This window comes from Mustelus asterias, chromosome 21, assembly GCF_964213995.1.
Source record: "Mustelus asterias chromosome 21, sMusAst1.hap1.1, whole genome shotgun sequence".
In the NCBI taxonomy this organism is placed as follows: domain Eukaryota; kingdom Metazoa; phylum Chordata; class Chondrichthyes; order Carcharhiniformes; family Triakidae; genus Mustelus; species Mustelus asterias.
This window is the reverse complement of record NC_135821.1, coordinates 42,068,772-42,084,347: the sequence shown is the minus strand read 5'-3', so window position 1 is coordinate 42,084,347 and position 15,576 is coordinate 42,068,772. Positions and strand designations below refer to the sequence as shown.

At 44.4% G+C, this 15,576-nt stretch overlaps 1 protein-coding gene across 1 annotated transcript in view; it reads left to right on the top strand.

Annotated features, from left to right (window-relative positions):
• The window catches only part of LOC144508894 (glutamate receptor ionotropic, kainate 3-like), a 536,983-nt gene that overhangs the window by 235,789 nt on the left and 285,618 nt on the right, over positions 1-15,576 (top strand). Inside the window, exons 6-7 of the mRNA XM_078237108.1 lie at positions 9,222-9,395; positions 12,640-12,783. Coding sequence (XP_078093234.1) covers positions 9,222-9,395; positions 12,640-12,783 — 318 coding nt within the window. The remainder of the gene's footprint in view (positions 1-9,221; positions 9,396-12,639; positions 12,784-15,576) is intronic.

The window sequence follows — 15,576 nt, the reverse complement described above, 5'->3', positions numbered from 1 at the left end:
CAAATGGTGCTAAGCATTATGCAATTACTAACAAACCTCTCCACTTCTGACCTTATGATGGAGGAAAGGTCATTGGTGAAGCAGCTGAGGTCGGATAGGCCTTGGACATCACCCTCAAGAACTCCTGTAGTGATATCCCAGAACTGAAATAATTGATGTTCAACAACCACAATCGTCTTCCTTTTTGCTAGGTATAACTCCAACCAGTGGAGAGTTTTCCCTCGATTCCCAGGGACCCTGAGGGCTCCTTAACGTCCCATTGGGTCAGATGCTGCCTTGATGTCAAGGGCAGTCACCAACTCACGGCACAGCATGGTGGCACAGTACGAGAGGAACCGTAGGTTCGGACATTTGGTGTCCGTGTTTGGCTGAGGAGCCAATGGTGCGAAGCTACCATCCGTCGGATTATGACTGAGCGCCTCTAAGTCCGAAGCCTGCCTAAATGTTAGCATTGCTGCTTCACAGTGCCAGGGACCCAGGTTTGATCCCCGGCCTCGGGTCACTGTGCGGAGTCTGCACATTCTCCCCATGTCTACGTGGGTTTCCTCCAGGTGCTCTGGTTTCCTCCCGCAGTCCAAAGATGTGTGGGTTAGGTGGATTGGCCATGCTAAAAATTGTCCCTTGGTGTCAGGGAGGCTAGCTAGGGTAAATCCTTGGGGTATCCCTAGGATATGGCCTGGGTAGGATTGTGTTCGGTGCAGACTCGATGGGCCGAATGGCTTCCTTCTGCACTGTAGGATTCTATGATTCACCTCTTGAGTTCAGCTCTCTTGTCAATGTTTGGACTAATGTAATGGTGTCAGGCATGGAGTGGCCCTGGCAGAATCCAAACTGAGTTGTCACTTCTTAGATTATTCATTTGCCTCTTCTCATTTTCCCTTTTTCACCTTTACACGGCACTTTCTATATTCCTCATCATTACTGGCCCTAACTTTATCATTTGCCTCCCTCTTCAGTTCGCTCTGATTCTTTTCATGGAAGCCCACGTTTTTAAGCATCCTTTGATCAATAACAATATGTTTATTTTTCACTCTCTGCATCTCACATTTACAGATTCAAACGCCAGTAGCTCAATCACTTAGATGTTAACTGAAAATTATTATCCCCTTGAGCCATTTGAAATGTATGTTTTGGGGCCGATCACATTTCTGATTTTGTATCTCATTTCATCCAATTTGAGGGGAAAATGCATGATTGTCCAATTCACAGCCCTGTTAGAGCTGTGCTGGATCTAAGTGCGTCCCTGAGCAGTCCAGAAAGATTCTTATAATACTTCCAGAGGGTTACTGATGTCACGTAAAAGCACTTCTTACATCTTGCAACAGCGTGTGACCCCTTTGGTCGGCGTTATGTAAAATCATCGCAGAAAATAACCTGTTCGGGGATTTGCAAATGTGCACTCTGTCTTAATATGCCAAAGCTGTAAAATAACTGTCTTGTTTATTTTGAATGCAGGACATTAAGAAGCAGAATAATATTTGGTAATAGATTTATAATAATATTTTGGCAGCGCTGCGGCACAGTGGTTAGCACTGCTGACTCACAGTGCCAGGGACCCAGGTTTGATTCCCGGCTGTGTGTGGAGTTTGCACGGTCTCTCCGCGTGTCAGCGTGGGTTTCCTCTGGGTGCTTCGGTTTCCTCCCACAGTCCAAAGATGTGCGGGTTAGGTGGATTGGCCATGCTAAATTACCCCTTAGTGTTAGGGGGAACTAGCTTGGGTAAATGCATGGGGTTATGGGGATAGGGCCTGGGTGGGATTGTGGTCAGTGCAGACTCGATGGGCTGAAGGGCCTCTTTCTGCACTGTAGGATTCTATGAGATAACAGCACCAGAATGAATTGCACAAGTCTATTTCTGATAGCCCAGAGAGGTCTCAAGAGGGACATTTAATTTAAAAACATTGATCTCTGGATTTTTTTGAGCCTTTGGTATTCTGCCATCTTGTGTGTTTACTGCATGAGAACAGATACAATATTCATTCAACGGCAATCACAGGGAAACACTCATTCGATCAATGAGGGTTTGATCAAGCCTATTAGACCATATTAATATTCCACAGAACTCTTCCCCTTTGTTTAAGCAGAGAACAGGACACACAGACCGCAACACCCAGTCAAATAGTTCTCCTGAATTTTTCATAACACGCTGCTGATAGGCAATTTGATCATCCCAAAGTTATCTGAGTTACTAAATTCTTAGCTCCTGTGACAAGAGAGATGCAGAGAGACTGAGCACAAGAGTGTGTGAGAGAGTGGAAAAAGTGTGTTTGAGATGAGAATGGCGGTGGAAATAAAAATGCTTGTCTGCGACGGTACCTCTTAAGGCCCTTCAAGTGTTGTAACCTCCCAGTAATATGTTGAAATGTAATATCCATGTTCATCAGAACTGCTCACGTTTTAGTTAATTTAAAACCTAGCCAGTTGATTTCTTTGTTATTTCCTATATTACAGATCCATGTGTTCAATTATTGTCTTTGACTTTACTAGAGACAAAACGGGACACAGTTTATAGAAGTCACAACAGACAGTTAAACTACAAGCAGGCAATTTATCTACTTCAGCGCTGCATAAATTACTAAATTCTTCAATTCTATTTCCTTTTTAAGAGGGAGAGAAGCAGAAAGGTCGAGACAGAAAGAAGGGGCAAATAAACTATGGTTGCCAATAAATTAGCAGTTTCTCTAGTTTGCCTGCCTCGACCCATTCATTACCTTTTAGGTTTTGAAGGTCCAGGCAGAGGAATTTAGCTGTGCCAACCAGAATTCCAAATGTTGGAAATGTAAAACAAGAGCCGAGAATGAACACTCCATGGAACAACTTTGCCTGGGTAACTGTTCTCCCATGGTCACTGACTACTCCTTAGACTCTTTCATTCATTAGATTTTCAATTTGTCCCACATAATTCACATTTACGGTTTCTAAAGTCTGGATTTGCTCTTCCACACTGCACATTTCGTCCTTCATGTTCATTGTTCAGATTGGACTGAAGTTCATCAGTTTTTCTTGTTACTGCTGCACTCAGACAACTGTTCTCATTCATCAGCAATTCCTTGTCCTGTTCCTACCCTTTTGCACGATGCTCACTCAAGACTCCTGATCCTTGAAGTTCATCAAGTTCTAATTAAAGATCCAGTGTTGTGCAATTTGCTTCTACAAGTTAATCATTTATGCGTTTCGAGTCCTCTTTCCTGGAAGCGACATTCCAGTGTTCCCATTAGTTCTCTTTTTCTCCTTTATCAAATACATCTTACGTATATGAAGAACAAAGAAAAGTACAGCACAGGAACAGGCCCTTCGGCCTATGCCGATCATAACCTAACCAAATTTTTTAAAAAACCTTCTGCCCTTACCTGGTCTATATCCCTCTATTCCCTCCATATTTATGTACCCATCCTGATGCCTCTTAAACTTTGCTAATGTGCCTGCTTCCACCATCTCCTCTGGCAGCGCATTCCAAGCACAAAAGTTGGTTGTTGTGATAACCTGAGACCACAAATAAGATAGTTAAATGTGTTGTTTAAAAGAAGGAACCTCTTTATATAAATCAATAATGAAGTTTAACAATAACGGTAACTGAGCAGAATAGTAATAACTATGAAAACAGGAGCACTAGCAAAACAGATCCTGTTTGAAGATCACTCTTTTGCAGACTGAAAAGCCCGTACATGCTCAGAACCCTCGACAGATGCCAGTAAAACCAATACATAGGTTTGTAAGAACACTCCGTACTCAAAAGGAGACTCTACAACAGTTCTCTGGACTGATCAGTTTTTCCTTGGCAGAGGATAATTCCCCTGTGATTTTGTTAAAGCTCACATTCTGTAATTGTGCTTTCTGCCAATTGTTTTTGAGATTCCTTTTTCTTCTGTGAATTTCTACTTTCTCTTCCCATTCTGTGTTTTCACTCTTCCGATATCACCTTGGAACTGTAATGTGTTCCGAAGTTTACTTCTGAATGTCCAACCTTTTTCTTCAACTCTATTGTCTCTTTCTTGTCCTTCTGTGATATTTCAAAAATGTGTTTGTTCGTTTTTTGAACAGTTTGGTTCATTGCTGACTTTAGTGTCTCATGCATTTTCAAGGATGACAGCCTGGAATCTTGAGTTTTAAATTTTCCTATTCAGTTCTGATAAAAACATGTTCCAATCTTTTTTCTTTTGCAGGGTTTGTTTATTTTTTGTTTAATCAGATAGCTTTCTTTCATTGCCAGCCAACTGCCGACTATGCACTATTATCCATCATTGCAGTTCAGGAAGATGCTGAGATTTTCAAACAAAGATATATTTTGGAGACATCTGGAAAATAATCCGCCTCCATGGCACCAATGAGTGATTTACTTGAGTATTGAATTTATCTCTTCCAATGCTTTACTGGGGGTTTCCTGTGCCTCTTTTTAAGCACTGGAAGGTTAAAATATTCATCAAAGGCTTTTAATATTTCATCAAAGTTGGTTCAGGTTCATCAATGCAATGCATTAGGATGACTTCACAGCAACTTCACCAAACCAGTATAAAAAAAAAGTAATTGGTATGGACATTTTTCTGACTTTCTACTTAGACGGAAAGGATATTATTAAACTAGAAAGAGTGCAGAAAAGATTTACTAGGATGCTACCGGGACTTGATGGTTTGAGTTATAAGGAGAGGCTGAATAGACTGGAACTTTTTTCTCTGGAGTGTAGGAGGCTGAGGGCTGACCTTATAGAGTTCTATAAAATAATGAGGGGCATAGACAAGGTAGATAGTCAATATCTTTTCCCAAAGGTAGGGGAGTCTAAAACTAGAGGGCATAGGTTTAAGGTGAGAGGGGAGAGATACAAAAGTGTCCAGAGGGGCAATTTTTTCACACAGAGGGTGGTGAGTGTCAGGAACAAGCTGCCAGAGGTGGTAGTAGTAGAGGCGGGTACAATTTTATCTTTTAAAAAGCATTTAGATAGTTACATGGGTACGATGGGTATAGAGGGCCAAATGCGGGCAATTGGGATTAGCTTAGGAGTTTTAAACAAAAAAGGGCGGCATGGACAAGTTGGGCCGAAGGACCTGTTTCCATGCTGTAAACCTCCATGACTCTATGAACTAATGTACTCGGTAGCGTAAAATTTATTTTCTCCAGGACACTAAATTTGGCCCTTGGATGAGTCCAAACTGATCTGGGAAGTTGGATTTATGGTTAAAAATGTTGTTGGGATCAAAGATGATGCTGCCATTCATTTGAAAACAAAGAGTTTACCCACACTTGTCAGTTTTGGTGGGCTCCCATTGCAGTGGCACTTGCGGTCAGCATTGAAATTATTTCAAACAATGGTTGCTTGGATTGCCGAGCTGAATAGTTTTTTTTGTCTCAGCACTGTGCTTTAGGGGTTTGAAAATCCTGGTCCTTAAAACAATTTAGGAGTTTCTCAGGACCTGCTGAATCCTGGAATTGAAAACTTTTAGCTCACTCCTATCACATCTGCTGACTCTGCGCTCTGGGAATGTGGAGTCTTCTGCTGCAGTGAGGAATTTTAAATTTCTGTCTTCAGCTTCCAAGCCTTCCTTTAGTTACAGTACTTCCAAATCAATTTTTTTTTTGGAACAAGCTCAGAAACCATGGCTAGAATTCTCCCAAGGCCCTGCTGTTGGGTTCAATACTGGGCGGGAAGAATGTGGGGAAGTTCAGAAATAGGTTATACGCTGGTGTGAACTTCCAATGCGAAACCAGGTGTAGGCCAGTGTGAATCTCATTTGCATCCCGCTAATGGGATGCAGAGAAGGCAAGAGTACCCACATCCAGTTCTCCATTACACCAGTGGGAAAACGCATCAGTGCAAAGCACGTTTGGAACAACGTGGCTTGCGGATGTCAGGACTCACCTAAGCAATGCCTGGGGCTACCTCCAGTGTTCAGGATGGAGGCCAACCAGAATCCTGTGTCCCAGAACACCGCAGCAGTGAATGAGGGGGAGGATCGATAGGTGGACTTTCCGGATTCACTGTCCTAGAGGGGGTCCACCTGCCAGTCACAGAATGTCCCCAAAGATCCATCTGCATTTTCAGGAAGTCCACCTTCTTTCTTCAGTGGTGGGTCAGTGATGTTCAGTGCCTTTTCAATATGGCACTCGGATAGGACTGTGGGCCACTCAACACAAGGCCTGCTCTGCCGCGGAATACGATGCGAAACCCCTGAGCGCATAAACAATGAGGTTGGGGCCAGAAGATTTTGAGTGTTTTCCCACCAACCTCCGCAGCAAATACTCCCTGTTCCCTCTCCCGCCACAGGAGTCAAACCCCAGATGGGAAAATTCCTCCCATGGCCGGGATTTTACGACCCCGCTCGGGCGAGGCTCGTAAAATCCCGCCCGAGGCCAATGGAGAATTCCGTTCTGCGAGCCTCGCCCGTCCTGATTCCAGGGTGGGAAGGGGAATGTCGGTTAAATTCCAGCACGTGTTCAGGTTCTGACTTGGGAATCTGTTTTTCTCTGATGGAGGTTTTAAATGAAAATTTCTGACCAATGAACAGTTTAAGTTTCTCAGGGCTTGCCGAATCCTGGATTTGAAAGCTTTTAGCTCACTTCTATCACATCTGCTGGCTCTGCATTCTGAGAATTGAAGTTTAATTTCCATAAGATCCTACGGAGTCTTCTGCTGCAGTGAGGAATTTTAGCTTTGTCTTTAGCTCCAAGTCTTTCTTTGGAGCTTTTCCCTGGTAATTTAGCTCTGAGCGTCTGCTTCTCAAGCTTTCCTTTAGGTTAGAATTCTTCTGCAGATTTTTCTTTAGTTTTTCTCTTCATTTTTCAGGTTCAGGCTAAGAGCTATCTCCATGCTTGCTTGAGCACATGGCTCTGTTCAACATCAGACTGAGCCCTTAGGTGAAGGTCATGCATTCTTTTACATCCCTGTATGGGCAGCACTGTATTCAGTCCCACTTTAACCCCAAGTGTGCCAAACCCTTATACATCACAGGCCGGGGTGGTTCCAGGCATGAACATGGTGTTTACTGAGTCAGCTGGGGCAGAATTTAATGTCCTTCCCCCATCCCCTCCAAGACAGGTTTGGTGGCAAGTGAAGTGCTTTTAATCAGGCAAAAGAGTGATGGCTGCGGATCCTGTTGATTAAGTTTGTAGACTGCCTTCTTGATCCGCCACCAGTTGAGCCCCTGAAATGACAATTAATAACTCATCCTGTTGTCACTGGTATTCAACCAGAGGCGAGTGGGGCGGTCCCCCACACTGGAAGACCAAAATACAAATCACAACATGTTTCTTTGCATGTTTCTGGGTGATAGGGGACGAGGTCCTATTTGTTAGGCACTCAGGAAATCAGGGGGGGAGGAAGTGGGGGAGGTGCTGAGCTTCAAATCTTTGCCGATGCCTCCGACATCCCTCTCTCCTTTCTTCATCTATGACCCCCCCCCCCCCCCCCCCCCCCCCACCCCCACCCCACAACCCCATCCTGCCCTCACATCTGTGGCCTGGATCCATCACTGATCCTGAGCCTCTGGTGGGTGCATTACTGGCAGCAACCACTAGTCCACCTATGGTGCTGCCTGCAATGCACAGCTGCTGGCCTCTGATTAGTTGGCAGCTCTGAGGGGGCAGGATTCTTTGCCCTGGGGCCCTTAATCCTGGGAAAGGCACTACACTGAAATGCCTGACTAGTACTCAATGTGGCTGGCCTTCCTGAAGGGAGGTGACACACAGGGCTCTCGCCGGCTCTCCAGCTGCTGGCTGAGACCCCCTGCCCCCTCAATTAAATTTTGACCCTGGCCTCTGTGCTTAGGGCTCAAGTTAACACAACCACTTCTCAGTTGGGGTGCAGTTAGCAAGGGTTTCTGCTTCTGCTCTTTGTGATTGTCAAGCAACCCCTGCTGGGAGTGCGCACACATTCAGATATTCAGTAAGGACAGGATCTGGATCAGGCTGTGTTGCTGTCCACAAACCTCCAGCAGGCACCACCATCCGCCGCCCCCCCAACCTCCACACTACCCCACCATATAGACAATCAACATTCAGCATCTGGTTTTGCTCCTGAAAAACGTGGACACTGTACCAGAGGGAAGCCAGCATCCGTACAATTACACAGGAGAAAGAAAAGAATGTTTATTAGATAGGAAAGAGGGAGGGAGAACATAGAAATTGAAGCAGGCTCTTTGAGCCTGCTCTGCGAGCCAGCTCTGCCAATCATTTTGATCATGGCTGATCATATTCAATATCCTATTCCCCCCCATATCTCTTTAGCCCAAGAGTTCTATCTAATTTCTTCTTGAAATCAGATAACATTTTGGCCTTTGTGGCAGTGAATTCAAAACATTCTTCATTTTCTGGGTGAAGAAATTTCTTCTCACCTCAGTTCTAAAAGGTTTACCCGTTATCCTCAAACTATGACCCCTAGTCCGGGACTCACCCACCATCGGGAACATTCTTTCTGAATCTATCCTGTCTAATCCTGTTAGATTCATTGAGGAATGGGAATAAACCAGTGAAAACTGGGAATAGACAGCAGGCAGAAAGGCCAATATATGATCCTTCACTAGTTCTCTTACATCCCTTTAATGTCTTTTTTTAACTTTGCTTTCTGCATTTCCAGTACCACCTTATTTTTAATTCAGAATTTCAGCATTCAGTTATTCTAAACCTATTGATAGTGCACACATTGACCTGACAAACTTCCTCCTCTCATTAACATTTGTTGACCCTCTGACAGGGACCACGGGAGAGTCCAAACCGCAACTTGCTGATCGACAGGAGGAATTCTGTTTGTAAACGTAAGGATTGATTGGTTGGAAATATTTGCCTCTAGATCTCGTCTTCGTGGGACACGGGTCGTATTCAGCAACTGAAAGGGAATGAAGCACTTATGAAAGAAAATTCCCAGCCTTTGGCACAGTGTTTGCTCCATTTTAGTTAAGCAAGTGCCAACTCTGTCACTGACCATGACAGTACTGTTAAGGAGCACAATTAATGGTGTGGCCTTCATATTATTAATCAAAAGCTGATTCAAACCTTTTTGCAGCTGAGATGTCACAGTGTAGAGCAGATACTTACAGTGGTTAAAGTTTAGCTCTGGAGGGTTGTACACGGCACACAATATTGATCATTGCAGCTGGGGGAATGTTGAGCAGAAAAGCACTCGAGTGCATCTTTGATGGAAGGCGGCTGCATTGGAAACAAAGGAGACAGTACAGCTATTCATTAGATTCAGCGTGTGAAATGCCTTAACATAGGACTTGCTCTCTCTTTCACAGGATCTCTTCGCCCTTGACTTAGATTCCTATCGCTACTGTGGTGTAAACATGACAGGATTCCGAATTTTAAACACCGAGAACCTGCATGTAGCTTCAATCATTGAAAAGTGGTCCATGGAACGTCTCCAAGCGTCTCCCAGCGCGGATTCTGGCCTCCTTGATGGAATTATGACGGTACGATAGGTTTCCAAATGATCAAACGCACAAGTTCAAAGGCAGGGATGTCAGGTTTTCTTCACTGTAATAAATAAATCACGACCCTTTTTAGTGTCAATTTTAAAGTCGCTCTCTTTCATACGTGTCTTTTACGAGAATATTTAGAAACATAAGAGCATGAGGTGCGGTGGCACAGTGGTTAGCACTGCTGCTTCACAGCACCAGGGGCCTAGGTTCGATTTCTGGCTTGGGTCACTGTCTGTGCAGAGTCTGTACGTTCTCCCCGTGTCTGCATGGGTTTCCTCCGGGTGCTCCGGTCTCCTCCCACAGTCCGAAAGTCATGCAGGTTAGGTACATTGGCCACGCTAAATTCTCCCTCAGGGTACTGGAACAGATGCCAGAGTGTGGCGATTAGAGGATTTTCATAGCAGCTTCATTAGAGTGTTAATGTAAGCCTACTTATGAACTTTTAAAAACTAAGAAGCAGGAACCGGAGTGGACCATTTGGCCCCTCGAGCATAATCTGCCATTCAATACAATCATGGCTGATCTTCCGCTCCCCATTCCTCTTGATTACCTGAGACACCACACATTCCTCTCTCCCAACCTTGAATACGTTCAAAAGTTGACTATCCTCAATCTTCTGGGGCAACAAATTCCAAAGATTCACATTACTTTTGAGTGAAGAAATGTCTCCTCCTCTCATTCCTAGGTGGGTTGGGCTTGCTAAATTGCCCCTTAGTGTCCGAAGATGTGTAGGCTAGTTAGATTAGCCATGGTAAATGTGCAGTCTTACGGGGGTCGGACGGTGGGGGGAGTGGACCTGGGCAAAATGCACTTTCAGAGAGATGGGTCGAATGGCCTCTTTCTGCACTGTAGGAATTCTAAATGATTGGTCCCCCACCCTGAGACTGTACCCCCATGTTCCAGATCCCCAGCCAAGGGAAACAATCTCCAAGTGAATATCCTGTCAAGCCCCTTCAGAATCTTGTTTGCTCTAATGAGATCACCTCTCAGTTTTTTAAACTCCATGGGTGAAATTTTCTGGCCACCCTTGCCCCAAGGTTAAAAAATCTATCTGAAGTCAACAGACCTTTGCATGGTCTGACCCTGCCCGTAACAATTCCTGTGGCGCGTAGAACGGGAAAATTCCACCCCAAGAGTTTCAGCCCAATTTACTCAACCTGTCAACATAGGAATATCCCTTCATCCTAGGAACCAATTTAGTGGACCTTTGCTGTAACGTCCATTGAGGCAAGTTTACTCTTCCTTGGCTATGGGGAGCAAAACTGCATGCAGTCCTCTCGGCGTGGCCTCATCAACCCTCAATACAATTGTAGCAAGACTTCCTTGTTCTTATGCTCCAGTCCCTACATAATAAGGGCCAACATGTCATTAGCTTTCCCAATTGCTTGCTGTACCTGCAGGCTAACTTTTAGCGCTCTTCATATGAGTGCACCCAAGTCTCTGAACATCAATATTTAATTGTTACATGGCTTTTAAAAATTATTCTGCCTTTCGATTCTTGTTAGCTAAAAGTGAATCACCTCACACTTCTTCACCTTATACTCCATCTGCCACCTTGATGTCCACTCAATTAACCTTAACCTATATTTCTTTGCAGCCTCATTGTCTCTTCCTCATAGCGTACATTTCCACCCAGCTTTGCATCATTAACTGTCTTGGAAAAGTTATACCTGCTCTCAACCCCTCTGTGTGGAGTTTTTCACACACTCCCTGTATCTAAGTGGGTTTCCTCTGGGTGCTCCGGTTTCCTCCTACTCTCCAAAGATGTGCAGGTTAGGTTGATTAGCCATGGTAGAGTGAGATACTATAAATGCTAAGCACTCCAATCCCCTTGTGTACAAATTCAATGTGAAACACTGGGCAACCCAGTGTGTCCTGCATTTCTTTAATAAGTGAAGTGGATATGGAGTGGTACCAGTCGATGTTCTCAGCATGTAACTCCTTCCCTTCATTAAAAACCCTTCTGTCTCACTTTTCTAAATGGAAAATATGCTTGTTTTGCCCAATGCTAATATGCTTAATCCACTGTGATAGTTTGGATTATAGGTAGATAAGTCTGAGTGCTGTTTAAACAGGCATCTTGGCAGTGAAGTGACTAGAGTCACTAACTGAATCTGTGGCAGCATGTGCCGGTATGAATACCCCCTTACTGAACTCACTGGGTGCGAGGATCAGCTTGGAACTTCTATAATAGAACCCTGGCACTGCCAAGCACAGAACTCAATTCCCAGCCTGAACTGACACACTAAGCTTCCCTTCTCAAAGTGCATTGAGTGTTCAGCCAGGTTACTGAAAGGAGCAGTGCCTGTCAGAGGAATGCTCCGTTACAGACACTGGCAGATGGATGATGGAGCCGCACTGGGGCCAAACTCAAAGCTGGGCAAGCACACAATAGCTGTAACTGTGCTCAAGGAAGTCTTCATTCCTGTTTCCCGTCATCCCAAACCCACCACAACTCCCCCTCAATTCAAGGGGGGAGGCAAGTTTGAAGGTGGTCTAAAAACCATCAAATGAAGACAGTCTTGTAGTGGTTAGCACTGCTGCCTCACGGTGCCAGGGACCTGGGTTTGATTCCCGGCTTGGGTCACAGTCTGTCTGGAGTTTGCACATTCTCCCCATGTTTGCGTGGGGGTTTCCTCTGGATGCTCTGGTTTCCTCTCACAGTCCGAAAGGCGTGTATTGGCCATGTTAAATTCTCCCTCAGTGTACCCAAACAGGCGCCGGAGTGTGGCAACCAGGGGATTTTCACAGAAATTTCATTGCAGTGTTAATGTAAACCTACTTGTGACACTAATAAATAAAATGAATAAAAATAAAGACTTCACTTTAAAGAAGGTACTGTTCTCTGAATACATTCGCTTGCTCTGAAATTTTCAAAGGTAAGAAGATGACTAAGTAGCTTTATGGATTAATCTGTATAATGTAGGCATAAATGTCAGTGTTACAAAGCAGCAGATGACAGCTGGTCACCATGGCTCCTCATAAACATTATAAAAACAACCTTTTCGGGTTGTACAATATTTTGAATAGGGCTGTTCAAAATAAAAGTAGCCGAGCTGACAGATTAATTTGTGGTTTGAAGTATTGTTACAGTGCACTGTAATATCTTAAGCATGCTAGAATATAAAAGCCCGGCTGTCAAGCAGCCAGGTGTCAGATCAGGTCTAACGTGCGCTGCAGAGGCAGCACTGGCATTCTGAGAAATCAACTTAAGCAGTTTTCACATTTATTTCAGACAGATGCTGCTCTGACATACGATGCAGTTCATATTGTATCAATGTCCTATCAGCGAGCGCCTCAGATGACTGTTAACTCTTTGCAGTGCCATCGACACAAGCCCTGGCGATTTGGAAGCCGCTTCATGAACTTTATTAAAGAGGTAACAACCAGGTTTGAAAGCGCGTGTGTCGGTCATGGGCTCTGTTCATTTTACATTTCATGATAAATGGAGTGAAATCACCAACTTGTATTCACGGATCATTTATAATCCTCAAGTCAGCAAAACACTCAGATATAGTTATAGAACATTTCTATACAGTACAGCACAGGAACAGGCCCTTTGGCTCACAATGTTGTGCCGAACATGACACCAAATTAAACTAATCCCTTATGCATGCCATTGGTTGATATCCCTCTATTTCCATTTTCATGTGCTTATCTAAAAGTCCCTTAAACGCCCCTATCGTACATATCTGCCTGCACCACCACCCCTGGCGGAGTGTTCCAGGCACCTACCATTCTCTGTCTTTAAAAAAAAACTTACCCCCCACATCTCCTTTGAACCTGCCCCCTCTCACGTTAAGTGCATGTCTCCTAGTATTAAACATTTCAACTCTGGGAAAAAGATTTTCACTGTCAACTCTATCTATGCCTCTCATAATTTTATAGATTTCTATCAGGTCTCCCCTCAGCCTCTGCCGCTCCAAAGAAAACAACCCTAGTTTGTCCAGCCTCTCCTTATAGCTCAATTCGGTGTAAATCTAATTAAGGTGAGAATTTCGACCAGCACAATCTTACCTCAATAAATGGATAATAATGAATAAGAAACAAATTCATGCTAGATTTGGTCTTGTGACAGTCTGTTTGAGAACAAGGCATAGCCATGTGCTGAAAGCATTCTCCAGAATTTGTGTTTGATAGGTTATGAGCTGGGTTGTGCATTGGGCTGACGTACAAACAGCTGAAGAAGGGTCAGGCAACAATGAGTTGCTCCATTGATCTCTGTCCCATTTGGGCATGGTGTAACCTTCCGAATTTATGGCTGGAATTCTCCTGCTCTTCGCGCCCTGCTGCCACTGCAAGCGAGGACAGGGAGTTTGGCACTCAGCCAAATCTCTGTTCACTGCCGCAGGGCGGGAGAATTCCGCTGGTCCGAGAATTCTGACCTATGAGTGCAATTCTCCAAAATAAAATCAAAATGACAACACTGGCGGGAAAATCGTCGGCAGGACCATTATATCCTGTCGGGATGAAAAGGCCATAAAATCCTGGCCAAAGTTTTCATCCTAAACCAGTTAAAATCTTTATTAACAGTCATGAGTTTATATCTGCACAGGAACTGAGATTCTCTTGGTTTCAGAGCAGCGACCCTTATGCAAAGCAGTGTCAGTTCATTCGTGGGAGAATGTCCAACCAAAACAGAATCCTTCCCTTTGTTTTTACATAGACGCAAGCACAACATTCCCTGAGGGCAGGAGACCCCCTGAATGCAGGAGACCCCCAAGAACCAGGTCCCCTGCAAAATAAGCCACAAGAAGACTTGGTGAAATCATGAATACTTTCCACTTTATCTCATATCAATTTGTTCCCAAACATGCTGTCCCTATCAGTTACTCTATACTATGTGCATTCCATATACTTACATAGGTGCTGCTAATACACAAAGGATGGACTGTTGTTAAGCATACTCTGTGTCATAGGGAAGGGACAGGATTTTCTCTGGATTTCGGTCCTCAGCTCCAACTATCCTTTCAAATTTTATGTGAAATGGAAACCCATCCCAAAATACTGTGGTACAGATCTTTGATGTAGATGCTAGGTCATTGAATTTCTGTCCTGGTTCTGTCAGTTGTCTGCAGTAACTTTTGGAAAAATGTTGTAAAATGGAGACATTTCCCATTAATCAACATTCTGAATTTTAATGGGTGTAAAATTCATCAACAATGTTTATAAAGGTCCTGCTCTATAAAATTGACTTCTGGAATCCATAAAAGAGAGTGTTTTATGTGGCTTCTGTATCAATGAGAGAACAATAAAATTAACAGACCGTAACACTGGTACAGATCTAAATGTTTTATGGTGAGGGGACTGCAGTGCTTTATTGTAGTTTTAACACTACATCTCCTCCTCTTCACTGGAAAAATGGAGGCCGAAGGGAGACCTAAGGTCTGCAAAATTGCGGCGCAGATACGGTGAATAGTCAGAGGCCTTTTCCCAGAGTGGAAGTGTCGATCACAAGGGGGGGTTGGGGGGAGGGTGGGTAGTGCGTGCGTGCGTGCACGTGTGGGGAGAGAGTGCACAGGTTCAAGGTGCGAGGGGGAAAAGTTTAAGGGAGATGAGCGGGGGGAAGTTTTTCATGCAAGGAGTGGTAGGTGCCTGGAATGCGTTGCCAGAGGAGGTGGTGGAAGCAGCAGGCACATGAGCAACATTTAAGATGCCCATCTGGATGGGTACATGAATAGAGGGATATGGACCCAGTAAGGGCAGAAGGATTTTTTTTTGTAGTTTTGTTCGGACATCAGGATCGGCATGGGCTTGGCGGGCCGAAGGGCCTGTTCCTGTGCTGTACTGTGCTTTTTTCTTTAACTTGCTTCTGAAGGTGTAAGTGTGCACGAGTCAGGAGGTGAGCTTCTCAAGGGGCCTGTCAGAACATAAACAACTTTAGCATCCAGCGTAAATGACCAGTGTCTGATCCATGGGTGAACTGAGTTTTTCAGCCTGCTCATCATACAAGCCACAGGTTTGTACATTGTTGCCTGACACAGCAATCAGGAAGAGCCCATCACCTTAAACACAAGCTCAACTTTGGGTTTACACAGGCGTGCCCTTGCTTCAGTGCACGATAAACAGGACGGATTCTGAATGCCAACATTATTTCCACAGTTCGATGGTATAAATGGAGCATTAGCTGCCCCTATGCCCCTGTCAGTAATCTCGAAGAGGTGTTGCTGCA